At 43.9% G+C, this 27,848-nt stretch overlaps 1 protein-coding gene across 2 annotated transcripts in view; it reads left to right on the top strand.

Moving 5' to 3' along the window:
- The first annotated feature begins 15,838 nt into the window (after nucleotides 1–15,838).
- The window catches only part of EEPD1 (endonuclease/exonuclease/phosphatase family domain containing 1), a 146,838-nt gene continuing 134,828 nt past the window's right edge, over nucleotides 15,839–27,848 (top strand). Inside the window, exons 1-2 of one of the 2 annotated variants that reach the window (XM_025380449.1) lie at nucleotides 15,839–16,370; nucleotides 16,825–17,894. In XM_025380449.1, the coding sequence (XP_025236234.1) occupies nucleotides 17,017–17,894 (878 nt within the window). In that variant the 5' untranslated portion in view covers nucleotides 15,839–16,370; nucleotides 16,825–17,016. The remainder of the gene's footprint in view (nucleotides 16,371–16,824; nucleotides 17,895–27,848) is intronic. The other variant, XM_025380450.1, reaches the window with a different exon arrangement.

The raw sequence follows: 27,848 nt of genomic DNA, 5'->3' as shown, positions 1-27,848 counted from the left end.
TAAAGCTGCAATAATGAAGTGCCACAGACTATATAACAGAAATGGATTCGCTTAGTTCTGGCCACTCAAAGTTTGAAATCAAGGTGTTGGCAGGGCTGTGGTCCCACCGAAGCCTCTAAGAGAGGATATTTTCTTACCTCTTTTGGTTCTGGTAGCCCCGGCTGTTCCCTGGCTTGTGGCAATGTCACTACAATTTCTGCCTCCATGTTGACATGGTTGCCTTCCTTCTGTGTCTGTTTACACATTTTCTTCCTATAAGGACAGTAGTCATATTGGATCGTGGCTCACCTTAATGACCTCATCTTAACTTGATTATGTCTGCAAAGACCCTATTTCCAAATAAGGTCACATTCATAGGTACAGAGCATTAGAACTTCAACCTATCCTTTGAGGAACATAATTCAGCCCATTATACCCCTTATGTCAAGGAAAAGCACATATGGGGGCCAGCTGCCTGCAATATGTTGTGTGTGGCCTTCTGAGCCCTGTCTGTGAAGAGTAATTATCTAATCTCTCCTTTTGGAACCTATTCGTTTTTTTCAGACAGGACACTCCAGAGTCCAGACACCTTTGGCACAAAAGACAGAATTTAAAGCCAGGGATGTCAAAGGTATCGGAGGCTTTATTTGCAGATGAGAGAGGATATATTCTGGAGTTACCATAACACATGGCTTAGGAGCTAGTTAGACTCTGGTTTGAATCCTGCCTCCATCACTCAGTAACTGTGTGATGCTGAGAAAAGCTCTTGACTATTCTGAACCCTGGCTTTCTCACAGGTAACGGGAATGACACCAGCCCTATCCAAGTGGTTCTCATCTGAGGGAGATTTTGCCCCCTATGACATACATGGCAATGTCTTCACACATTTTTGATTATCATAGCTGAAGAGGTGCTACTGGAATCTAGAAGGTAAAAGCCAGGGATGCTGCTAAACATCCCATAATGCACAGGCCAACCCCCTACAACCAAGAATGATCTGGCCCCAAATGTATCAATAGTGCCGAGATTGAGAAACGCTGCCCCATCCTCATGGGGTTGATAATGAGCTTTGGAAATGAGGCATGCAAGGAGCTCAGCACATGTCTACCATCAAGTCAGTCCAATAAATGGCAGTTCTGCACGTCAAAAAGCAGGGAGTTTGTGACAATCCTATACAGACATTTGAGCTCACTAGAATCTTCGGAGTATGAAGAACAACAAAGGCTCTCATATGTAATGCAATCCCTGCTACTTTATGAATGCCTAATAAACATAAAGAATGTAAAAATATACTTGAGTAAAACAGACAATGAGGTATATAGGAGGGATATAAATATTAATGGTGTGTTTGTTATGTCACTCGCTTGCTACTTTTACTGAGATCACCTCATTTAATCCTTTAACCAACATGATAAAGTAAGAATTTTTATTCCCATTTTGCAGGTATAGAAACTGAGGTTCATGAGAGTTTAGTATCTTGCCCCCAGGGTATGTATCTGTAAGTGGTAAAACTGCTCTATTTGACCCTAGGTCTCTTTGTCACCAATCTCATGACTTTCTGTTGCCCTATCCTGATTCATATGTAATCACTGGAAGTAATGAATTTATTAATCATGAATCCAATGGTGTGGATGCCAAGGGACATAGCAAGGTGGATTTTCAGGAGATTAGGAATCTAGTGAAGATTCCTCAGGGATTTCTAAGGGATCTCTAGCATTTTAAGGCCTCCCCTCTTTTCCTTCCATTTGAGCCTGGAACCTGCTTGATGTTCTCTCTGGTGATCCTGACAGCTTGAGCAGTCTTGCCCTCCAGGAGCAATGAAAAATCCAACAAGATTATCCCACTTACTTTTCCTTCTCTAGCTGCCCATGACAGTTCCCTCATGATAATAGAGTGCCAGTACATAACACAGAGGAAAGCATCTAATTTAACCAGAGGTATGACAGCAATAGCACAAAACTGAGAATGGAGAACTGGAATATACTCTTGTAAAGTACTTGAATACACATGAAGTGGTAGTATCACTTGAAAAGTCAAAGATGCATGCTATAAACCTAAAATAACCTCTAAAATAATAATACAAAAAGTTACAGCTAGTAAGCCACAAAGAAGATAAAATGGAATCATAAAAACAATCAGTTCATCAAAGAAGATATACCAATGGCCAGTAAGTGCATGAAAAGATACTCAACATCACTAGTCATCAGGAAAATGCAACTCCAATCCCCCAATGAGATACCACTTCACACCCATCAGGATGGCTATAGGCAAAAAGACAAAAACTAACAAATGTTGGTTACAATGTGGAGAAATAGGAAGGCTCATTCACTGCTGCTGGGAATGTAAAATGGGGCAACCACTTTGGAAGAATCTGGCAGTTCCTCAAACAGTTAAACACAGAGGTGTCACGTGACCCAGCAATTCCACACTTAGGTATGTGCCCACGAAGGATGAAACATACATCTTCACAAAAAAGTATACATGAATGTTCATAGCAGCTTTATTCATAATAACCAAAATGTGGGAAAGACCCAAATGTCCATCAACTGATGAATGGACAAACAAATACTGTATATCCATTTCGTGGAATTAATTTACAAAAAGGAAAAAAGCACTAATATATACCATAACATAGATAAACATAAAAAACATTATGCCAAGTAAAAGAAACTCATATAACTCGATTTATGTGAAATTTCCTGAATAGGCAAATTTATAGAGACAAAAAATAGATTAAAGTTTTAGGGCCTTTTAGGGGTAGGGCAGGAGTAGGAAAGGGAGCATTTTGGGGTAATAGCTAAAGTGTATGGAGTTTCTTTTAAGGGTGATTAAAATGTTTTATGATTGATTATGATTCCACAATTTGTGTGTATACCAACAATCACCAAATTATACACTTTAAATGGGAAAAGTGTACAGTATATAAATTATATCTTAAAAAGGCTGTTTTCTGTCCAAAAGTGGACAGAAAAAGAAGAAAATGGAACAAATATAAAACAACAAGATAAAATGGAACCATAAAAATAATCAGTTCATCCAAGAAGATACACCAATGGTCAATAAGCACATGAAAAGATTCTCAACATCACTAGTCATCCGGGAAGGATGAAATATATATCTACACAAAAACTTACATGTGAATGTCCATAGCAGCATTATTCATAACAGTCAAAATGAATGAATTTAAACCTAATAATATCAATAATCACATTAAATTTAAATGATTTCAATTCAAAGGCAGAGACTGAGCAGTGGGATTTCCTTTAAAAAGCAAGAACCAAGTATGTGCTGCCTACGAGAAACCCACTTGAACTAAAAAGACACAAATAGGTTAAAAGTAAAATGATAGAAAAGAATATACCATGCTAATACCATTTTTTACACAGCTGGGGTGAGTATATTAGTATAAGAAAATATAGATTTCAGAGCAGAGAATATTACCAAGGACAAAGAAGTCCACTGAATAATGATAAGATGATCTATTCATCAAGAGGATATAACAATCTTAAATATTTATGGGCCTGATAACAGAGCTTTAAACTACATGAAACAAAATCTGATAGAACTCCAAGGAGAAATAGAAAAATCCCCAATTATATCAGATATTTTAATTTAACTGCTTGTTATACAATACCTGAGAAGGAAACTTTGGAGGTTGTCTAATCCAGTCCACTCTTTTTGCTAGATGAGGAAATGGAGCCCAGGAAAGTCAAGTGACTTGCCCAAGGTTGTGGAGTTAATTAGTGCCAGAGCCTGGATATTAGCCCAAGGTATGACCAGGTTCCCCCAGCAAGCAGACTCCAAAATTCAGCCTAAAGTTGTGGTGACAGACTTGCAATCAGAAGCAGGAGTCTCACTAGGTAGCTAGTCATGATTACCTGTGTTTTAAGAGACTATACCCATTAGCCCTTCTGCAAATATTTATTACAGGCTAGGCGCTTTTGGAGGTGGTAGGGATATAGTAATGAAGCCAAAGTTTCTCTCTTCAAGGAACTTCTATTTTAGTGAGAATAACACAGGCAATAACCAAGTATATAAGTGATCAATGCAGTTAAGAAAAGTAAAGCAGAGTAGGAGACACAGTGGGCCAGACCTTTTAGAAATTGTGTCCCCCAATATTTCCCCAAGAAAGGCTAGTCCTGTGAAATGTTTCACAGAAATGGGCAAATAAGCTCTGTCTGTCCTCTTCTTGAAGATTCCCTTGCACATTAGTAAATTAAAGGTCCTGAGAAGTCCTGCAGTGATGAAACTCATTTCAATGTGTTTAATCCAGTGCCTTCCAACCATGGAACAGACTTTGAGGAATGTCCATAGCGCCTCCCGGGCTCCCTACAACTTCTTTCATACCTACTTTGTGGATTAAAGAGCCAATCCTCTAACTTTTTAGGTCTTTAGCATATTCCTCAAAAAGACTGTAGCTTCCTTCAGAAGGAATTCACAACTGAGGCAATTACATCCACCAAAGAGGGAGCATGATGTTGGGGAGGAGCCCTTCCCTGGGCCCCTAGAGAGTGATTCTCAGCAAGGAATCACTTGGCCTTTCTATGTTCAGTTTTCTGGTGAATAAAATGAGGATACAGACTCATTTAAAATGAGCTCTCAGACTTTCTGCAGCTCTACAGTTCTGTAATTCTTCGCACTTAGATTTTAAGACGGCAGTTGACCTTGGTCATTAGAATATCTATGTTCCAGATACTAATCCTGCTGCCGTGGTGTGGAGAACAAGCTTCGTCTCATTCATGCTCAGACTTGAGATCAGTTTAAAGCATTGGTTCTCCAGTGTGGCTCTGCACTGGAGTCATCTAGAGCTTTAATAAGCACTCACACTTAGATCCCATCCCAAATTTTTGATGGAATTGGTCTGGGGAAGGGCCTTGGCATTGGAATTTTGACAAATGCCCTGGGTGTTCTTATGAGATGCTAAGGTTAAGAACCATTGCTTGTAAGACACAGTCTTCACATTGCAATCTTTCTTATTCACCTTCATGGTGTATTGCCCTCTGAGCACCATCTGCATGTGAGAATGTGTGACTGTATATGGAACACCACTATCCTTTGCCATTAATAGAAGGTAGCTTAAAAAAAAAAAAAAGGAAAGAAAACAATATAATTACATTCTAGCTAAATAACAGTGCCTGCCAAAATTCTGAGCCTGAGGTCAGCATTTTCTGTAGACAGATTAACACATATGAGAATGTGTTGTGGTCACAGTGGCCTCAAACTGAGAGCTTCCCTTCATGCTTTTAGAGTAACAGAGACACAAATAAGGATAAATTCATCACAGAGTGGTTCAGCTGTATTTAATGCTGTGTCTGGGGCCTCCTAAGATCATTTTTCTCACTACCGTTAGATCACACTCTGGGGATGCTCTACAAGGTCTTCATGACTATTTCTTAGGGGAGCCATTCCTGGAAGTGGGGCTGGGGTCAGGGACCAGCCTTACCAGGTCTTCAGTCTTCCAATATTTAGAAGAAATAAGGCAAAAAAAAAAAAAAAAAATGGCAACATTGAAAAGAAATAGATGGGGAAACCAGAAAAGGCATTGTGAGATTGAGTAGGGCAGGTGTCAATAGCAAAGTCCAGGCTGTAGCTGCTGTCAGGTGAGTGTGAAGGGGTAGGCAGAGCAATTGACGTTTACCTGCTGTTCCTAGGTATATGAAAGGCTTTCCCTCCACTCCCAAGCTCCAACAACAGTGCTCAATTCTTCTGGCCCATGGTGGGGCTGAAGGAGCCTCCTCACCCCACCACCAGAAGTGTAGGTCCAAGGACATTCCCCTGACTTGTCATAAGGTAGAAATAGTTGCCTCATTTCTTCTCCTGCTTCTGTATTATTTTGTGCTTGGAGAAGGCTCCTAATTAGGCATCCAGAAACCAAGGTAATGGACTTTACTGAGAAGACCATTTCATAAACCCTCAAATCCAGTAAACAAAAAAGAATAAACTGCTCTGTGAAAAAGTGAAAGTCTGAAACTAACTGGAAATGTTGCTTTTTAGAGGAAATGAATAAAGTGAATAGGAGCTTAATTTCCTAAGTGTGATGGTGATAATCACATCATCTTTAAAGATTAATGAATACTATTTTCTGTAATAATAATAGTTTTGGAGGTGGAGGGACAACACAGTGACTCTGATGGTAAATGTTCTCCATTTTGTTACTGTAAATGAAGCTACCTCGTTTTATTGGGGCTTTGCCACAATGATCTCTGGCCAAACACACCATAAGAAATAAAGTGCCAATTGAAAAGGCATTTAAGGTGTTGGGGAAATGACAAAGGTCTTCAGTTGTCAGTCATGAGATGAAACCCTATATTAGTCAGTAGACTAGGAGCTCTAAAGGAGGTTCCTGGGTCTCCTGGGAAGCTGTGAATGCATGTGCCTGTTTCTAACTGGTATCAAGCTCTATTTCAGGAGCTGATGCTAAGCCATTTTATAAAACCAAAACAGATTTAGGTTTGCATGTAAGAATAATTAGAAACTGTTTTTCCTCAATATCTGTGTATCTGACCAGAAGAAATAGGTTTCTCCATTTCCATTAGCAGAAATGCTTGTACAATCCCTCAGCAAATATGTTGAAACACCTGCAAATAGGCAAATGGAACCTAAATGGGGACATTTTGTTCAAAACTCTTTTTAGTTATTTCATTATCATGGAAATTTATTGATTAATTCTGTTTTAAAACTTCATTTTGAAAAAAAAAATCCTGAAAAATATATACAATGGACAATCTTGGTAGGCCTGTATCTATTTAAGAAATTGTATCAATAATTAATAGCTTTCCAAAACGGAAAGCATCAGGTCCAGGCAGATTCACTGGTGAATGCTACCAAACATCTAAGGAAAAATTTATACCAATCCTCTAGAATTTCTTCCAGAATATGGAAGCCGAGTTAATACTTCCTTTACTTATTGAATGAGGCCAGCATTACCTTAAAACAAAACCAGTCGGCTAACATGGTGAAACTCTGTCTCTACTAAAAATGCAAAAAATTAGCCGAGTGTGGTGGTGGGTGCCTGTAGTCCCAGGTATTCGGGAGGCTGAGGCAGGAGAATGGCGTGAATCTGGGAGGCGGAGCTTGCAGTGAGCCGAGATCGCACCACTGCACTCCAGCCTGGGTGACAGAGTGAGAGTGCATCTCAAAAAAAAAAAAAAAAAAAAGACAGTCAAAGACATTACAAAAAAGGAAACTACAAATGAATATCTCTCAAGTATATAGAAGCAAAAATCCTCAACTAAATATTAACAAATTGAATCCAACAATGTACGGAAAGAATTACTTAACATGACCAAACAGGCTTTACCCTAGGTATGCGAGGCTGATTCAACATTTAAAAAATCAATGGATGTAGTCTATTATATCAACAAGCAAAAAAAAAAGAAAAGAAAAGAAAAGAAAAATCACACGATCATACCAATAGATACAAAAAAGGCACTGGACAAAATCCAACATCCATTCATGATAAAAATGGTCAGCAAACTAGGAATAGAGGAAGACTTCTTCAACTTGATATCAAACATCTACAGAAACTCCACAGATAATATTATATTTAATTTTGAGAAACTAGAAGCTTTCCTGCTAAGATTAGGAACAAAGCAAAGATGTCCTCTCTCACCCTTCCTTTTAAACATTGTACTGGATGTCTTAGCGAATACAAAAAAAACAAAACAAAACAAAACAAAACAATAAAAGGAAATAAAGGGTATACAGATTTGGAGGGAAGAAATAAAAACTTTGTTCCCAGATGACACAACTCCTATATAGAAAATCTAAAACAATTGACAAGAAAAAGTCCTTGAACTTCTAAGCAATTAAAGCAAAGTTATAAGACACGAGGTTAATATACAAAGCTCAATCCCTTTCCTACATGCCAGCAATGAACAAGTGAAATGTGAAATTTAAAACATGATACCAGTTACATTAGCATTCCTCAAAATGAAATACTTAGGTATAAATCTAACAATATACATACAAGATCTACATGAGGAAAAAAGAAAACTCTGATAAAAGAAATAAAAAAGGAACTAAATAAATGGAGAGACATTCCATGTTTATGAATAGAAAGACTCAGTATTGTCCAGTTCTTCTAAACTTTATCTATAGATTCAACACAATCCCAATTAAAATTCCAGCAAGTTATTTTGTAGATATCAATGAACTGCTTTTAATGTTTACACAGAAAGGCAAAAGACAGAGTAGCCAACTTAATATTGAAGAAAAAGAAAAGTTGGAGGACTATACTGTCTGACTTCATTACCTACTATAAAGCTACAGTAATCAAGGGAGTGTGGTATTGTCATAAGAATAGACAAATAGGTCAGTAGAACTGAATAGAGAGCCCAGAAATAGATCCACATAAATGTAGTCAACTGATCCTTGACAAAAGATCAAGGGCAATACAATGGAGAAAAGACTGTCTTTTAGCAAATCATGCTGGAACAACTGAACATCCAAAAAAAAGAACCTCCACACAAAACTGACACCTTTCATAAAAACTCAAAATAGATCATAGCTCATAGGCCAAAATATAAAACATAAAACTATAAAACTCTTAAAAGATAGCACAGGAGAAAATCTAGTTTGGGTTTGGCAAAGACTTTTCAGATATGACTCAAAAGGCACAATCCATGAAAGAAAGCGTTGATAAGCTGGACTTTATTCAAACTAAAAACTGTTGGTTAGCAAATGACACTGACCAGAGAATGAGAGATAAGACATAGGGAGAAACGATGTACAAAAGAGATACCTCATGAAGGACTGTTATTCCAAATATACCAACAACTCTTAAAACTTAACAAAAAGAAAATGCACAACGGATTGAAAATGGGCAAACTACCTTAACAGACACCTCAACAGAAAAAGATATACACAAGGCAACTAAGCGTAGAAAAGATGTCCCACATCACATGTCATCTGGGAATTGCAAATTAAAACAACAATAACATAGCACTTTACACTTATTAGAATGGCCAAAATTGCAAACACTGACAACATCAAATACGGAGTAACAGAAATTCTCATTAATTGCTGGTGGAAATGCAAAATGGTGTAGCCACTTTGGAAGACAGTTGGCCGTTTCTCACAAAACTCTTACAAAACATGCTTTTACCATAAGATCCAGCAATCGCTCTCCATTGTATTTACCCACGGTAACACTCTTATATGTCTATGGAGTGTGAAAACTTTCTCTCAAGAAATTCTTCATCCTCCTGTACTCCAGCCTGGGTGAAATCCTGTGTTTAAAAAATGAAAGAAGGAAATTCCTCATCCTCAACACAAGCAAGAGAGGCCCCTAGAATCCAAAGATGAATGTAGAGCATGAGGAGGAAATGAATGTAGAGCATGAGGAGGAAAACAAGTGCCCAGCCACTCTCTGGCTATAAGGACCCTGAGCAGACTGAATTGATGGTGTCCATAGGTCATACTTGAAAAGGGATTCAGGATCCTTGCAACACCGGAAGTATAATGAAGTACTGGCCACCTATCTGCTCCCAGGCTACAAGACATCCAAGCTGGAGACTATAGCACAGTCCCAAAACCTCCCTCCCCACCTTCAGCTGATCCCACCACTAGCTGCACTCCTTCCCCATCCACAAAGTGCATCACGGCATCTCAGGCAACTCAAAGCAGCAGAAGTATAGTGAGCCTACCATTCCCATTTTAAATTTCTGTGTTGTGAATAGTCAAAGGAGCAACAAAGAAATCAGAGTCCTGAGGAGGATCAGGAGGCAGGGCGGAAGCCACCAACACAGCTAGCCTGCCTGCCAGTCCCCTCCCTAACCTGTACCCCCACTGCACAGCCCCCCCAGCAAGGCCCTGTGGCCTTCCCCTCCACCTATACCCCAGCAGCAGTGGTGGAGCCCCAAATGGAACCAACGTCCTTCAGGGTGTCTCTTACAGAGGAAACTAACTGCACACTGGGCAGCTTGGACAGGTGCAGGATCAGTAGAATTTGCCCTGGGGTATGACCCAGCCTTTCCCTATGGAAACAGTCAGGGCTAGCAGGGGACCATGGGGAGGTTCTTCACCTTCCTCTGCAGGCACCTGTGTTTCAGGTCAGCCAGAAAGAACCAGCATGAAAGACATGCTGCATGGAAGAAGCTGAAAGACTTCTTCCCCAGGGACTCTTCTTCCCTCCTGTGCTCCTCTCTGTCTTGTCTTCTGTGTTTACTGGGAAGAGGAGATGGTTCTATAGAAATAAACAAACACAATCAACAGATACAAAAATATATATGCCAATTCATTATATTTAAATGCAATAGTTAAAAAAAAAAACAAAACCCTGTTCTATGACTACAGCTGTCACAAGACAATTGTCTGAAAGCAGATTGCAGACAGCAGAACTTCAGGAGGTGGGCAGTAGGGCAAGGCTGAACACTGTACCTACAGGAAAGCATGTGGGAAGGTCAAGCTGGCTCCCGGCACTTTCCATGCAACAGGGAGGTCCTGAGCTCCAGGGAGCCCAAGGAGATGGGGCAGGAGATTGGCCATGCTGGAGGCAAACAGCTGCAGGTGGATGGGAACAGAAAACATGCACTGCTGTGCATGGTCTGCCTGGGTGAGAGGACCTCATGCAGTGGAGGATGCAGGTGTGCAAGCTGCCAGGCTCCGCTCAGTGGGATCAAATCAGGAGGAAATCCTATACCTCCCTGGCCTTCAAAAGCATTGTCCCCAAGGTAAGTGCTGACCTGAAAAGCCGAACAGGAGCCTCCTGGGGAACAAGGGAGGAGGATGGCCCCTCTGCCACAGTGGGGGAAACTGCAAAGACTGGACTTCTTCCCCAGGGGCTCTTCTTCCCTCCTGTGCTCCTCTCTGTCTTGTCTTCTGTGTTTACTGGGAAGAGGAGATGGTTCTATAGAAATAAACAAACACAATCAACAGATACAGAAACATACATGCCAATTCATTATATTTAAATGCAATAGTTAAAAACAAAAACAAAACCCTGTTCTATGACTACAGCTGTCACAAGACAATTGTCTACAACTGTCCAAGGGGAGGGTCCTGAACCCTTGAAAACACTCTTGTGACCCACCTGAAAAATGATAACAAAAACACTATCCTCAATGGAAACCAAGACCTGCAAGAGCATCCCGAGAGTGGGACAACTGTCAACGGCTATAAAGGGGCCTTCCCTGGAGCTGTGGTGATGGCTCTTCTTGCTGGGAAACAAGGCCTGAGGGCCACATCTGTATGATAAATACTGCTCTGAGACAACCACCCCACTGTGTATAATCTTAAAACAACTCCAGTGTATTCTCTCTCATGTCCTGTGGGTGGCTGGGCTCAGCTGGGTGGTTGCTCAGCTCCTTGTGGTTTCTGCTGGGTTCACTCCTGTGGGTGCATCCAGCTGGGGGCCAGGCTGGGTTGCAAGGTCCTAGAGGATTCTCTCACACTCTGAGGCCCTGGTGCTGTCTGAGGGCTGGGGTGTCTCAGTTCTTCTTCCTGTGGCCTCTCAGTCACAACAGGTGAGTCAATACTTCCCTATAGCGTGGCAGCTGGGTTCCAGGAGGGAATATACCAGGAGGAATGGACTAGTGCTTATCTCTGCTTGCCTTACTCTCACAAATCACATGGCTAAGACTGGAGTGAATGTAGAAAGCGGTCACACAGGGAGGAAAATGAGGGGAGGCTGGACCCACTGGGCACCCATGTACAGTCTATCACACAGTGTTATGCAGCAGAGCACTGGAATCCTTTAGAGAAATATACAAAAATGCTCCTGGTGGTGGGATTCCCGACTGAGTGTCTATATACAGGCACAGAAGAGAAAGCAGAATTCCATGCCTGTGTGTAGAAGATGATGGTTTGTTCATTGCCCCTCTCCATGGTGTCTGTCCATGGTGTCTGTCTGGCCATTCTCTGCCACAACTCTCGGTGAGGCAGGATCTGATGTAGAATGTGCAAGTGGGCTGCCAATGCCTGGAGTTTCCTGAGTTTGGGAACACAGGGAGCCTACTCTGATAAAGAGGGACAAATCCACTGTCAAGGTTACACTAAAGGAGATGTTGCCTTGTCACACTGATATAATTCAGGACAGCATCCAGCTTGGCCACTGCACACAAGTTGGTGCCAAGTCAATAGCTGGACTGAAGCTCATTGATTGGGGAAACGGGGCTTGCTTTGCCAGGACTGAGGGCTTGTGGGTTGGGGCAACATTTCCCTATTCAGCTTTCAAATCTCATTTTGACCCTCACTTCCCAGGAAGTCCCCTAGCAGAAATTACTTGTGATTCACATCCATATTCTCTTCCTCTCTCCTATTTCAATGGGCACTAGTCTTACTGATTTAGTGTCTGCAGTCCTGCTGCCCCATCAGCTCTGGGAATAGAAGAGTCAGGAATGTACTCCTCACTGTACCTCCAGTGCCCAGCACTAGCACTGCGGGTGCTGAAATTGAAGACAGACAAATGCTTTCCCTTCTTGCTGTCTGCCACCTCTCCCTTCCCCCGAATCACCATTTACTTTAAAACTGCTAACTAAAAAGCAAAAGACCAATGACCTTGGTCCTCTCTGACCAGGCCCCAGGTGAGAACTATGTCATAAGGGGCAGTGGCCACAGGATGCGGTGTTTGGCTGGAATGATGTAACCTCTGCCCTTTGACATCGTCATGTAACTGGGTTGTCAGCTAGAGCCCTAAATAATAACATGCAAATAAAACCCCCATTCCTTGTGGAATGGGACCCTAGCCAGCTTCCCAATCTCAATGAGGATTCTTGAAAGTCAGATATTTTCCTGGGTCTCCTCCTATTCTGATTTTCTGCTTCCACTGAATCCTGGATCTTTCTCCCACCCATCTTTTGTATTTTAGCTGCCCTTTTTCTCTCTGTCTTTAATTTACCCAGAAAGATTCAGTTCCCTTACTTTATCTCTCCTAAACATAACTTATTGAAAGCCATTACAATACATATCTTACAAAGATTTAGTGTCTGTACATGGGGTAGGGGTGGGAGGATTGCATCATGAAATAGCACAGCAGATAAAATAGACTGTTAGACGTAAGTTTAAAGGCCTCTGTTGCCCACTTTCCTGAGCCCCCAAGCCAAGCTGGGGAATGTTCCCTTCTGTTAGCTGTCTGCTCAACTTCTTCTTGGACTCCTTCATCCCCCCCGCCCAACCTTTTCATCTCCACCCAGGCTCACCTACCCCCCTCTCCCCAAAAACAAAACCTATGTTTTTTTAAGTTCAGAGAACATTTTTTTTCATTTTTTGAAGATTTTTCCAAAGCTGTTGAGTTGTCACTGAAGTACACCAAAATGCACATATTTAAAGTATACGATTTTGTCAGTTTTGACATTCATATGCCCATGAAACTATCACCTCTCAAACTGCATTGCCATCAGCCCCCAAAGTTTCTTTGTGCCCTTTAAAATCCATTCCTCCCTCCCCATCATCCCCAGGCAACCACTGATCTGCTTTCTCTATATGTACGTCAGTTTGTATTTTCTGGTGTTTTATATAAATAGAATCATACAGTATGTTCTTTTTTGCCTTGTTTCTTTCACTCAGTATAACGATTTTGAGACTTTTCAATGTTGTGTAATAGTTTGTCTATATTGCTCAGTACCATTCCATTGTATGGATGTACTACAATTTATTCATTCATCCACTGATGGATTTGAGTTTCTTATTTTTTTTGCTCTGTGTGTGTGTGTGTGTGCACACGTGCGCATGTGTGTGTGTGTCTATAACAAACAAAGCTCCTATGAACATTCACATTCAAGAGTCTTTGGGTTTCATGCTTTCCTTTTTCTTTAATAAATACCTGTAAGTAGATTGGTTGAGTCATATGGTAGGTATATGCCTAACTTCTTAGGAAACTTCCAAACTGATTTCCAAAGCAGTTGTGACATCTTACACCTCCACCAGCAATGTATGACCATTTCAGTTGCTCTGTATCCTCACCAACATTGGATACACTCAGTCATTTTAAAGTTAGCCATCTCATTGCATGTTTTTGTGGGGTGTATGTATGTGTGTTTTTAAATGCACTTTGGTTTAGCCAACGCTTGGTTTCATTTATACCAAGGGAAGCATTTGCTAGGTTTATAGGGAATAAAACCAGATTATTTCTGTTGTTCTACGATATTATTGATAATGTCCTCTCTTCACCTAAAAAGTGTCCTGGTTTGGATGATAAAATATATGTTTTCTCTGCTTCTAGCCCAAGTAGCCATGCTCCACGGCTGTTCTTCCACAGCCACATTGCCCATCAAGGCATTCTGCTCAACGAAGAGTTTTCTGTATTCTGCTCAATGAAGACTTTTCGCTTCTTTCAAAAAGTTTTACTGCTTGTCTTAAACAATTTTTTTCCTTACGGCACCAGGATTTCAGTGCATGGCATAATGTAGCCCAGTGTTTGGGTGGAAGAGGATGGTAGGTAGGAAGGCATTTTTGCGATCAAGTGCAAATAGCTTGCCTAAAAATAAAGCCAATAAAGAGGACCGTGGAGCCAGAGATGGAGGCAGTCCTGCCATGCCCTAATGACCCCATCATCACTTGGGTCGGATGCAACTAGACCTGAGGTAAGATTACTTACCTTAACTTTTCAACAAGGAACCAAGAAATACCCCCCCTTTATTTTTTTATTTTTATTTTTGTTTTGGTCTAAGGTAGTTTGACTTGGTTTTCTTGACTAATATACATAGCAGGGGAATGTGCCTCAGAACGGCAGTAGCATTTTCCAAACCTGGGCTGCTGCTCATTTTACATCCGAAATACCTTCCGCCTGTGAGAGGTACTATTTTTGCTGACCCAGTCTTTGGAATTGAAACCAGATGCACTGGTCACATTGGTTGGGAATGAAACTTCAGAGAACACTAAACGGCCAGGGTCAAAGTATTCAACGATATCACCGCATGATTTGCTTAATCGAAAAGTCTAGCTCTGGGTATCCACTATAATGCAGCTGGCTCTTTAATCTTTAACCAAATTGTCATTTAGGAGTGTGATCCAAAAACTCTTCTGGGTTTGGGAAGTAGCCCCCATTTCCCTCCTTCGTAATGATTAGACTTAATAATTACAGAAACTTATCCTTGTTTACTCACAGCGCTAAATGTGCAAAGGAGCAAACCTGTATTTGACCTATGCGAACACACAGGAGGGTGGTGCGTGCCCTCTGCTAGGAGCACAATGAGTCGCTGGCGTTATTAGAGGACGTCTCTCTGAGCGGAGCAAAGGTAATATACTGGTGGAAGAAAAGAAAAGGCCGAAAGTGGGGACAGAAATTAGGAGGATCATATTCAGTCTCCTCTGGAACGTTCTGCAAAACTCCGTGAGACGCTGGACCTACAGGGATGCCCTCTCAGGGATTGCCCCAGCCTTCATCCCCACACCTCAAAGACGAAAAGCAGCTGGGCAGATCTCGCCTCGGACAATCCTAAACAGCCTCTACCAGGCATAACCAGACCTAGGCCTCGGGCGGCAACCATGGTCCGGGGGCAGCTGACTTAGGACAGCCTCCCCGTGACCCGCCCTCGCCGGCACGGCAACGGCTCCGCCCCTTAAGCCCCTAAGTCCCGCCTCTGCGCTCCCGGGGCCTACCTCTGTGCTCACGGTCCCGCCCCCGCGTTTCCCCACCCCCTCGCGCCCGGGCCGCGCTCCCACACTCTATGACCCCACCTCTCGCACTCCAGGCCCGCCCCACGCGCTCCCGGGTTCAGCTCACCACCAATTTGTGCCAGGCCACGCCCCCACAACCATGGCTCCGCCTCTCGCACGCCAGGGCCGCCCCACGCGCTCTCAGGTTCGCTCTCCACCCTCTTGCGCCTTGGTTCCGCCCCCTCCTCCACGGCCCCGCCTCTAGCACTCCAGGCCCGCCCTTGCGCTCTCGGGTTCCTCTCTCCACCCACTGGTGCCAGGCCCCGCCCCTCATCCGGGCCCCGCCCCCGCGTGCCCTCGGGAGTCCCGGGGAGGAGTTGCCGCGCGGAGGAGGCGTGGCCGTGGTTCCTGCGGAGGCGCGAGCGGCGCGGCCAGGACTTTGGCTTTGACACCGACTGCGAGCGGGAGCCGTGCGGCTGGTGCTGCGTCTGGACTGGCTCTGGCGGATCCCGCGCCGGAGTTGGGCGCAGGACTTTTTGCCGGGATAAACGCAACTGCGGCGCCGCCGCAAGTCCTGGTGCAGCTTCGGCGGCGGATTTCGCCGCCGCTGCCGCCGCCTCCGAGCAGCCCTGCGGCTTCTATTCACTCTGGGAGACCGATGCTGAGTTTCTCCCATAGAAAGAGCCGGGACACGCAGACCGAGGCGGCGTAGGCGGCTTCCAGGGCCTGGTCAGTGACCCACACCCGCGCTGGCGCCTAGGCTGGAGGCAGGGGACCCGCGCTGTCCCGGGCTGGGCTCAGGCTTCCGAGCCGCAGGTGGAAAAGGAACCGGCGCCCCGCGGAGCAGCCGAGAGGTGGGGCGCGGGGACCCGCGGCAGGTCGGGTGGGGGGGTCGATAAGCCCCTTCTTAGTGCCGGCACCGGGGAGCACGGACCTCCCAGGTTGCAGGTAGCGCTGTGTCAGATGCGGAGCGTGGGGGAGGTGGGGTGCCCCCCGCGTCCGTGTGAGCCCGAGTGTGGGTGACCCAAGTGTCGGAGTTGAAAGAGGCCTGGAGAAGAGGTGTGAAGCTGATGGGGATAGGTCTTTTCCCAAGAGAAACGGCTCATAGCCTTTTTGGGCTCAGTGTGATAAAACCCGGACGTCCCCAGAGGAGAATCCACATGGGCCCAGCCTCACCGTGCCTGCGTTTTTTAGGGGTTCACGGGCAGCCACCAGTCCCTGACTCCTGGTTACTAACTCCAGCACTAGGTAGGGGGTGCTAATGCAAATTGCCTAATTCAATGGGTTTCTATGTTTATTATTTTCTAGGCGGCCAAGTGAAAGGTAATTTTGGACATGCCAGGCATGGAAGATTCGGTGTTTGTCTGTAGTAACCTCTTCAGTCCCTGAATCCTGCACCTTCTGTTTTTCTGTGCTTGTACGGCCTACTGGGCTTCCTCCCTAGCCAGAGAGCTCTTCTGCAGTGGTGAGGCCTTCCCGGGCGCTTGATCCTGGCGGATCATGGGGAGCACCCTGGGCTGCCACCGCTCCATCCCCAGGGACCCCTCGGACTTGTCCCATAACCGCAAGTTCAGCGCAGCCTGTAACTTCAGCAACATCCTGGTGAATCAGGAAAGGCTCAACATCAACACTGCCACGGAGGAGGAGCTGATGACCCTGCCTGGGGTGACGCGTGCTGTGGCACGCAGCATTGTGGAGTACCGAGAGTATATCGGTGGCTTCAAGAAGGTGGAGGACCTGGCATTGGTCAGTGGTGTAGGCGCCACCAAGCTGGAGCAGGTCAAGTTTGAGATCTGTGTGAGCAGCAAGGGCAGCTCCACGCAGCACTCTCCCAGTTCCCTGCGGCGGGACCTGCTAGCGGAGCAGCAGCCTCACCACCTGGCCACAGCTGTGCCCCTCACCCCACGTGTTAACATCAACACAGCCACCCCGGCCCAGCTCATGAGCGTGCGAGGCCTCTCGGAGAAAATGGCCCTCAGCATCGTGGACTTCCGCCGTGAGCATGGGCCCTTTCGCAGCGTTGAGGACCTAGTGAGGATGGATGGTATCAATGCCGCCTTCCTGGACAGGATACGGCACCAGGTGTTTGCTGAGAGGTCCAGGCCCCCATCCACCCACACGAACGGGGGACTGACCTTCATCGCCAAGCCTCACCCGAGCCCCACCTCCCTGAGCCTGCAGAGTGAGGACCTGGACCTGCCGCCAGGGGGGCCCACCCAGATTATCTCCACTCGGCCCTCCGTGGAGGCCTTTGGAGGCACAAGGGATGGGAGGCCTGTGCTGAGGCTGGCCACCTGGAACTTGCAGGGCTGTTCCGTGGAGAAGGCCAACAACCCCGGGGTGCGAGAGGTGGTGTGCATGACACTCCTGGAAAACAGGTGAGGACGGGAACCACCATGGGTGTTGGGTGTGAAGGCGACTTGTGCGTGGCCTCATCTATGGATGCAAATGAGTGGATTCTTTTGTGAGTAGGGAGGGTGCAAGAGTTTTTAATCAGTATTCTTGAAGGCTCAACCAATATTGTCACCTGAGAATGGACTGTCCTCCTGCTCTAGAATTTTCTGAATACAGCTGGGCTTGTGGACCATGTCTTGAGCATGAGATATCTGACTGATTCATAATTTTGGGGTAAGCGGAGGTTGTGTTTTTGTTACTGATTTGGAGGATGCTGGGTCTACACCAAGTCAGGCACTCAGAGCATGGGAACTGGTGCAGTTTTGCATGTGAGAAAGAGCTCACTGGATTTTGTTTGTTAATGGGAGGGAAAATCATATTTGTTCCATCAAATATGCCTATTTGTGCATACAAGATCATCTTAAAGGCCGAGTATTTGCAAACACATACAAGTGTCTATATTTACCAAAATGCTATGAATGAATCACTCACCATTCTTTTTCCTTATTTAACCTGGAGTTGGTTTTCAGCCCTACAATTGTGGCCCAAAATGTGTGTAACCTTTTCTGTCCCATAGCCAGAAAAAAGCAAGCTGACGTGTGTGTGAAAATTGGCCAGATTTTCCCCATCTAGAGCAAAGAAAAGAGTCTAGTAGGATAGGCCGTTACCACAGAGCGTTTACATTATTCACAATACTGCTCTCTGTAGGAATTTCTGTTAGCCTTGTCATAAAACAAAAACAATATTATTTTGGCAGTAACTCCTGCTGTTAGTAAAATAGCATACTGTATAATGTAATCAGGTGTGGGAAGGAAAGAAATATTTGTGATGGTCCCTTCCAGGTCATAAGAGCTGTGATCCTGGACTTGAGGCGTTTTGCCCCGCCACCCACCAGGGGTGCAGTGTTGGTGGCTATTCGTTGATTTCCTTTGCACTGAGTTGTTGGTGAGGCTGGCGGCGGGGGCGGCAGTTTGGTGACACGAAGTGAACTCTCAGCGGGAAATCACAGTGCATGATGGCAGATCACCAGGAAAATTAGTGAGGAGAAAAGCAGGTCACAACGTTTCCTTGGCACTGACCCAGTGGCATGCTCTCGTCACTGAGAGAGGGACTCCACACTGGGTCAGGGAACCGGACTGGGGAGCCCTTGAATGCTCTGCCTGCAGTGCTGTGTCCTCTCTTTTGCAGCCTAACTCACTCCTTTTGCAGAGTCTTCCTGTGCACAGGTGAGAGCTGGACTCGGGCCCCGGGAGACAGTTGTCAAGAATGGCTTGATAATTGTTCTCTTTATCCATAGCAGCATGGGCATGTGAATGGGAAATGAGGAGGGGAGAGGCAGGAAAGGACACAGCTGCTTAATTCCTATTATGGTTTCTAGTGGCTGAATTTGGGAGGGAGGTGATGGATTTGGATCAAAAGTTGGTCCAGTGGGACTGACCAGCTAGGCAGCCCCTGCGCCCCAGTGGTTTCTAAAGTGTGGTCCCCCCGGCCCAGGGGATGAGCGACATCAGCTACTGACTCAGAAACTTTGTTTCTGTGTTTTAACACACCCTCCAGGCGGTTCTGATGCACACTAAAGTTTGAGAACCATTGTACTAGGTGTTAGGCAATCAGCTGTCCCTCTGTCCCTTGGAAGCTCCTTCCCCTGGCAGGGTTCGTGAATTCATGCAGAACTTTGCAGGTACAGTCGGCCCTCCATACCTGTGGGTTCCACATCCATGGATTCAACCAACTGTAGATGGAAAATATTCAGGGAAAAAAAAGGTTGTATCTATCCTGAACATGTTGAGTTTTTTCTTGTCATTCCCTAAACAATCCAGTATGGCAACTATTTATATAACATTTACATTGTATTAGGCATTCTAAGTAATCTAAAGATGAATTAAAATATGCTGGAGGATGTGCATAGGTTATGTATAAATAATATGCCATTTTATGTCAGGGACTTGAGCATCGTGGATTTTGGTATCACTGGGACTCCTGGAATCAGTCTCTGCAGATACCAAGGTACCGTTGTCCTTTTTATTTTCCCCTTTGATTGTTTTGATTATCCTTCTAGTTATTCAACCTTGTGATATTCTTTCTGGCCAAGGCTTGAGGAGCTTATTCATCTTCTAGGACATATGAATGTGAAGGGTAGAGAATGGGAGAGTGAGCAGAGATGGCTGGCCTCAGCGCTGGCTCCACCCTGCAGCCCACTGAGCAGGAGCCCTCACGACTCTTGTCCATTATGAAGGTGCTGGGGTTGTCCTGTTTTTTTCTTCTTTGGGTTTCCTAGAGAGATGACGATTTGCTGAAGACATTGAACTATTGTCAAAAGGCAAGAGTGCAGGAAAGGCTTACCCAAACCCACCTGTAAGTGACTGGGAAGGTGACCGGCACCATCACATTCTCACTCTTGGCCAAATGTGTTGGGGGTTGGTGGTTCTCTTTGCCCGGTCACAATGGATTCAGTATTCCAGACACTCCTAGCACATTGTTAATGTTTGGTAAACATGAACTAATGGATCAGGGCCTGATCCCCTACAGAGCAGGGTGAGTGCATTCCCTGTATGACTGTCCTAGAGTATCAAAAGCTGTCACAGAGTAGATGTGTCCTCAATGATAGCAGCACCCATTCTCCAAGGGCTATGTGTTCGTCCTGATTCACAGAAATCTCTCCCATTCCAGTTGTTCCCATATTAGTAAGAGGAAATACATTTAGTATGAGCAAGAATGGGTGCAGGTGATTTTCTGGGTGGCTCTGATTTACATCCATGTATACCTGTAATAAAAGAGTTTCCTAACTTTTGGGTATGCCTTCGTGCTTTCTAACAGCTTTCCCATTTATTTGATTTTCCTAGTAAGTCTGGGATGTAGGTAACACTGGCTTTTATTAATGATTCTTCATCTCTGGCTGAGGAAACTAAAATCAAATAAGTTAAATGACATGACTCTATCATGCAGCTCATTAGTGACTCAGCTGGGACTGGGACCCAGACCTTCTGACCTTAGACCTATGCCCTTTGCAAGCTTGCTGTGTTTTGTAAGCACAACACCTTTAACCTGCCTCTTGGTTAGACACCCATCCTCTGCCTCATCAAGGGCACTTGCTAAATTGTGAGCCAGTTACAGTTTCTTAAGTTAAACCCATTGTAAAGGGATTTTAAAGATACCCTTAGGCAGTTCCTTTGCAAAGGGAATAGTTGGCTCTTGATTTTTCTGTGAATTTACTTTAGTAGGTGTGTTTTCTTAGGCTGAAGGGTAGCTGTCTGGGATGGGAGTTAGAGTCTTCTCTTAACCTTCTTACAGCATGTCTGAGCTATAAGAAACTGTTTTGCAAGTGAGGCGTGAGGTAGGACAGCATTAATTGATAATCATACAGTCACCAGGAGCCTTCAGGGATGCCATGCTGGTAGCACAGAACTGACAGATTTCATTAGATTATTTTGCCAAGTATCAGTCTGAGGCAATACTCTTCCTTGTTCAGTATTTATGGAGCAAGATTACAGGGGAATATTTTTGCTAAATATGCTTGCAAAATTTGGAGACAGTCCACATCTGGATTGAAAATTGGTTAATTTTTCATTTTTACTTATTTATTTTTTACTGGGAAGTCATTCTGTTTTGAGAGTCTCTTTGGTTATTGAAAGTATAAACCCTCAGCAAGCTGAAAAATAATCTCCAAAATAAATAAGAACATTTGACATCCCAGTTGCTCATTTTCCCTGTGGCCTACAGAAGAAGAGAACTTTGAGTGTCAAAGTCTTTAGCCCTATAATGGCTTAAATCAGTTTTCTTGCCACATGTCTGTGGTATCAAAGCACAAGGTGGATTAGTGCCACAGACTGATAGTGAAAAAAGAGATTTTGCTTTATTAGGCTTGATTAGTAGGATCAGTATAAACATAACCCATCTTGTCATTTGATTCATTCATTGAAAAATATGTATTGAATGTCTGCTGTGTGTATTTATAAGCTTATTTCAGGAATCAGCTTGGCCCTGTTACTTACCAAATTTAAGTCAATGTAGATTAGTTTGTGTGGCCCAGCCTCAAAACAGTCTAGTAAACCCAGAGTTTTGGGGCAAGTCACAGGGAGTGATTGATGCGTGGTTGTATTTTTCTCATATGAACAATAGACTCACCCTGGGAGGTTGAAGGGTGGGTGGATGCAGCCAGATGTTACATTTGGGGACAGAATGCCCAGCAATCCTCTTAAAGTAGAAATTGTGAAATCCATTTTGACACTTGTGGAAACTGAGGCTCTGAGAGGTTAAATAGCATCTGTGTGGCCTTCAGAAATGTAGATATTGGAGTCAGGATTTGAAGTTTTTCTGCTTTCAAAGCAGAGGGATTAGGCTGGATTAGTCATGTCTTTTCCCAAACTCCATCCCCTTCCGCTGCCTCTCACTCCCAGCCCACCCACATTTCCTCCCTGCCTTTGGCTGGCCAGGTATCAGGGTCTTGGGGGAGAAGTAGGGCTTCCCTATAACACTGAGATTGTGTCCGGCCTCTGTTTTTTCCTATTTTTGTTCCTCTAAAGGATGGGGCTTGGGGCCAGAGGCAGAGCCAATCCAGAGGGTGTCAGGGCTCCTCCACCAAGCCCCTCAAATGTGAGTCTGTGACCTTGGGCCTGACTCCAAGATCAAGTTCCAGTTTTCTGAGCCAAGGAACTCTAAGTTGTTTCTAAATAGAAAGATGGTCAATAATAAGAGTGTTGTGGATTTGTAAGAGAAGACAGTGTGAATGCAGGGAACTTCCAATGTAGGCAGAGCTTAGGGTTTCTTTCACTAAAGGGAAAGGTGTGACTTTTGTTTTACAAGGAAGCTGGGCCCATTTTGGGTCTGATTTCAAGGTTCTTTGGGAGTTTGGTGATGTTGATTTTCCCAGGGGCTATCCATTCCTTATTCACTCATTCACTCATGCATCCATTCATTCATTCAATTAGCAGATCTGTTTGGAGCTCTCACTAAGTACCAGGTTCTGTTTCAGGCTCTGAAAATAAAGTGAAGTCAAGACAAAGTCCCTGCACTCATGGAACTTCTGTTCTAGGTGGAGAGACAAACAGGTCAACACACAGATCAATCATCACAGATAGTGGTGCATGCTGAGGGTGATGGAGGTGAAGTAAAGAGAAACCTATTTAGATGGGGGTCAAAGAAGGCCTCAGCTGAAAGCTGATAGATGAGAAGAAGCCAGGCATGGAACAAGCCAGGGAAAAGAATGCTCCATGGAGGAATTGGCAAGTGCAGAGGCCCCGAGAGTGCTGGTTCCAGACAGAAGGCCAGAGTTCTAGAGTGGCGGGTGGGTGGGGCTGCAGAGCAAGGCCAGGCCAGATCAGGTGGGGCCTGCAAGACTTCTCTTGTAACAGCAGAAGGAGGCCACCGAAGGTTAGAAGCAGAGGCTGAAGAAATGACCTCTTACCAGATAGTCTGACTGCTGGGGGGTGCTGGAGGAGGCGTGCATGGAGTGGGTCCTGGGAGTTGAGTGAAGAAGCTGTTGCAGGATTCAGGCTAAAGGCAATAATGTCTGGGGAGATGTGGAAGTGGGCAGAGATGAGAAGGGTTTTAGAGGTAAAAATTGGCAAGGCTTGCCTATATTGTAGATAGTGTGAGATTCAGCAGGTAGCTTGTTTAAAATGCTCCGAGGTTTCTAGGAGATAGGTGCAGAGGCACGTATCATAAGAAACCCTGGGGCTGACACACATGCCTCTGTATTGTTTTAACATGATGCAGGGTGTTCACCTCACCCTTCCCCTTGGCCACAGCTGTGCCCTGGGTGTGGGGTCTTAGATCCATAGCAGATGGAGTGTGAGGCCACGGTCTGCCCTCTGCAGATGGGGCATCTGGCAAGGCCACATATGCTCTTCAGCATCAATGACAAACAGAACCAGGGCTTGCTGTGGGGACTTTAGGTGACTATTTCTATCAGGAGAGGTTCACATACATTCATTTCAACATTGAGCAGCTACTTTGTGCTCACTACCTGATGAGGTCAGAGGCACGGGCACAGGAAGACCCCACCCTGTGGTCAGGGGGCTCACCGTCTCAAGGACATACACATTCAGCGGGTATTTCCAGGATGATGTGTGGGATGAGGGAGGATGTGAAGCTTGCTAAGAGACTTGAGAGCACAGGAATTTGTTCTCTGTCTGCTTGGCTCTGCAGGTATGTGAGACCTCAGCATCCGGTCAGGGATGAGAAGAGAGGACCAAGTCAGGTGGACGGGAGGTTGGAGTGTGAGAGGAAGGAATGTAATGGCATAGTGACAATTGAGGCTAAAAGTCAGCATCCTCCCTCCCGCATTGCACACACATGGCTGAAGAGGGAGAGGTCTAAGCTGGGCCCTGCACTGAGGCTTATAATCCGAAATACTCAGACAGGAACATGGCAGCCTCCCACACAAGGCTCCTCACAGCGAGAGAATCCGGTATACAAATGCCAAGCTTATAAGCAGCAAGGTATGTGTCATTTTAATTTCAAAATGACCATCCCCAGCCTGGGCGACATAGCAAGACCCTATTGCTACAAAAAAATTAAAAATTAGCTGAGTGGGGTAGTGTATGCCTGTAATCCCAGCTACTGGGAAGGCTGAGGTGAGAGGATCTCTTGAGCCCAGGAATTCAAGGTTGAGGTGAACTGTGATCATGCCATTGTTCTCTAGCCTCAGTGACAGAGTGAGACCCTGTCTCTCTAAGAAAAAAAAAAAAAAATTACTCTACCTTACAAAGGATTTTATCCCAGAATTCCCTAATAACAGTCTCTGTCAGTAACAAATTAAATGATGCATTTCACTGAACTTCTATTTGCTCATCATGGACATCCTGGTTTGTGTGTAGTAATAGCTGGGTAGAATTTCACACTGATGACTTCTCATATCATAACATTCAGGAAATACCACCAAAATGTCCTGCTCTACCTGACAGGCTGTTAGTCCTCATCAAATATTTAGGAATCTTAGAAGCTTCCTCACCCTCTTTCTCATAAATGTACACAGGCCAAAATTCTTATGTAACATCTTGATTGACAGCAGCCAAATTGCTGAACTCAAGTGGCTGGGAAAACCCTGGAGAGGTATGCTCAGAGTAAACATTTCATTATAAAGAGAAGTGTGGAATCCTTCTTGCAGAGTCTTGAATAAAGAAAGCCTGGGTTGGCCGGGCGCGTTGGCTCACACCTGTAATCCCAACTTTGGGAGGCTGAGGTGGGTGGATCCCTTGAGCCCAGGAGTTCAAGACTAGCCTGGGCAACATAGTGAAATCCCATCTCCACAAAAAATACAAAAATTACCCAAGGGTGGTGATGCACACTGGTAGTCCCAGCTACTACACCCGTAGTCCCAGCTACTCAGGAAGCTGACGTGGGAGGGAGGTTAGCTTGAGCCTGAGAGGCGTAGGTTGCAGTGAGCTGAGATGGTGCCACTGCACTCCAGCCTGGGCACAGAGCGAGACCCTGTCTTAAAAAACAAAGAAAAGAAAGAAAAAAGGAAAACCTGGATTTTCTTTACTGACTACAATTCCCCAACTAATATTGATTAGTTATTTGTTTCCAGTGAGCCCTTGTTTCCTAATTCTGTTTTGGTTCAGCTGTTACCTGATTAAGCTGTTAAGCTGGGCCTTAAATTGTTTTACCTAGAGGCTGCTGTATACTCCTGAAATGCAGTGCTTAAGCGACAGAATGTTGTTCCCATTGCCACATTTAAGGTTGTGCATGCTTTGGATGTTCTACAGATCTGAAGTCGTGTTTGCTCACCCAAAAACTGGAGAATAAAACGGGTACTTTGTCTCTCTCAGCTTATGCTAAAAGTGGCAGGTCTCAGGTGGGTGGTTGTTTTTTAAAAAATATCTATCCAATATCCTGTTAAACACTTCTCTGTAGGTATTTTCTATTAAGCAAATTCAATCTGATTTTTTTTTTTTTTTTTTTTTTTTTTATTTCTTTTTTTTGAATGGGAAAAAGCCAATATTTGGGTGACATTAGGCCTTGGTCTTAACTGCCAGCGGTCTCAGGGCTCCTTCCTTCCTTTCTTGGTGGGCAGCCTCTGTGACTTCAGAATATTGTGTTGTTTAATGGGTAGGTTTTTTTTTTTTTTTTTTTCCTTTTCAAAGTGATTCCTGATCTTTTAAAGTTTTAATTTGAGGACTCATTTTAGATGGCAAAATACTTCATGTCCCTCCTCTCTCCCTCACTTGATGATGGACTTTTAGTGTCCACTTAGTGGTAGAGGTTATACTAGAACAAAAGCAATGATGATTAACACTGACAGTGGCTGTGGCTGAGGCCCATAGCTAAGTTATAGATACAGAAGAGATGGCTCAGGGAAGCTGAGAAGTTTTACTGCTTTTGGAGGGTGGGACTTGGATTACAATCCAAAGTCTTTGCAGTTAGACTCCAAAATTTGATGATAAAAAGTTATTCTGTTCAGTAATGCTTCTCAGAGTAGTTGTATTTCATTCACCCAGACTGCATTGTACACTAGATGCTTTCTTAACCAGCTTGGCTTGGGTTCTCTAGGTTATGATTTTTCATAAGTATACTGATATTTAATATCATCATGTGTCTGTGAACATATGTATTTGTCTTAGTGTCTGTCTCTTCAAAGTGGAGCAAGGATGTTTGCAAAGCAAACTGATTGCAGGATACTATATTTTTATGACTTTTCACTCTTTTATAATTGTTTTAACCACACTTATTTTGACAGCAATTTCTTAAACAACTTGCTTTTTAAGAAGCTTTTCAAGTATCCATCTTCATTTTCTTAGAAACAATTTATCTTTCTGCTCATGCTTCTATTTCACCAGTTGATAATCACATTTTAGGAGATCATGGTAATATGTGCAACTGACATAAACAGTTTAAGGACAGACACAGTTGACTCTCTGGTAAGCACATGATGCCCTGCTCACAGCTGATCAAGCCAAGTGTACTCATTGCGCCATTAGCATCCCTCAGCTTGTTTTACAAAGGGAATGGGGACACTTTGGTAGGTCCCTTGAGTGGAGGTTGGTTAGGAAAACATCTATTATGTTTTTTGAAACGATTACTATGGTAACCAAGTTGTTTATTTAAGCTAGATTCAGTGTTTGCTCTACATGTTTATTGTAGACCCCAACAGGTAACTGCAGGTTGTTACTGACCCACCACTCTTCCCTCTAGGAGATTGATTGAAAAAGTCAATCTCTGGAGAAGACAGTCAAGCACTGAGTAATATTTGGTCAATGACAGATTGTGTATATGACGGTATTCCCAGAAGATTATAATGGGACTGGAAAATTCCTGTTGACTGGTGACATCTTCATGATCCTGATCCCATGTAAGCCTAGGATAATGTGTGTGTGTCTCCGTGTTTAACAAAAAAGTTTAAAAAGTAAAAAAGAAATATATTTAACAGTAGCAAAAACTTGTAAAGTAAGGATATAAAGAAAGAAAATATTTTTATACGGTTGTACTGTGTTTGAGTTTTAAGCTATGTTATTACAAAAGTCAAAAAGATTAAAAAATTTAAAAGTTTATAAAGTAAAAATGTTACAGTAAGCTAAGGGTAATTTATTAGTGAAGAAAGAAAAAAACGTTTAATTTAATGTAGCCTAAGTGCACAGTGTTTATAAAATCTACAGTAGTGTAAGTCATGTCCTGGACCTTCATATTCTTTCACCATTCACCACTCACTCAGAGCAATCTCCAGTCCTGCAAGATCCATTCATGGCAAGTGCCCTACACAGATGTACCATGTTTTACATTGCATACTGTATTTGTACTGTACTTTTTCTATGTTTAAATACTATAGTATTACAATTGTCTACAGTCTTCAGTACAGTAACATACTATGTAGGTTTATAGCCTAGGAGCAGGCTCTACCATCTAGGTCTGTGAAAGTCCACTCTGTGAAGTTTGCACAATGATGAAATCACCTAATGATCCATTTCTTTTTCTTTTTCTTTCTTTCTTTCTTTCTTTTT

This window comes from Theropithecus gelada, chromosome 3, assembly GCF_003255815.1.
Source record: "Theropithecus gelada isolate Dixy chromosome 3, Tgel_1.0, whole genome shotgun sequence".
NCBI lineage: Eukaryota > Metazoa > Chordata > Mammalia > Primates > Cercopithecidae > Theropithecus > Theropithecus gelada.
The sequence above is the reverse complement of the archived record's forward strand: the minus strand, read 5'-3'. Positions and strand labels throughout refer to the sequence as shown.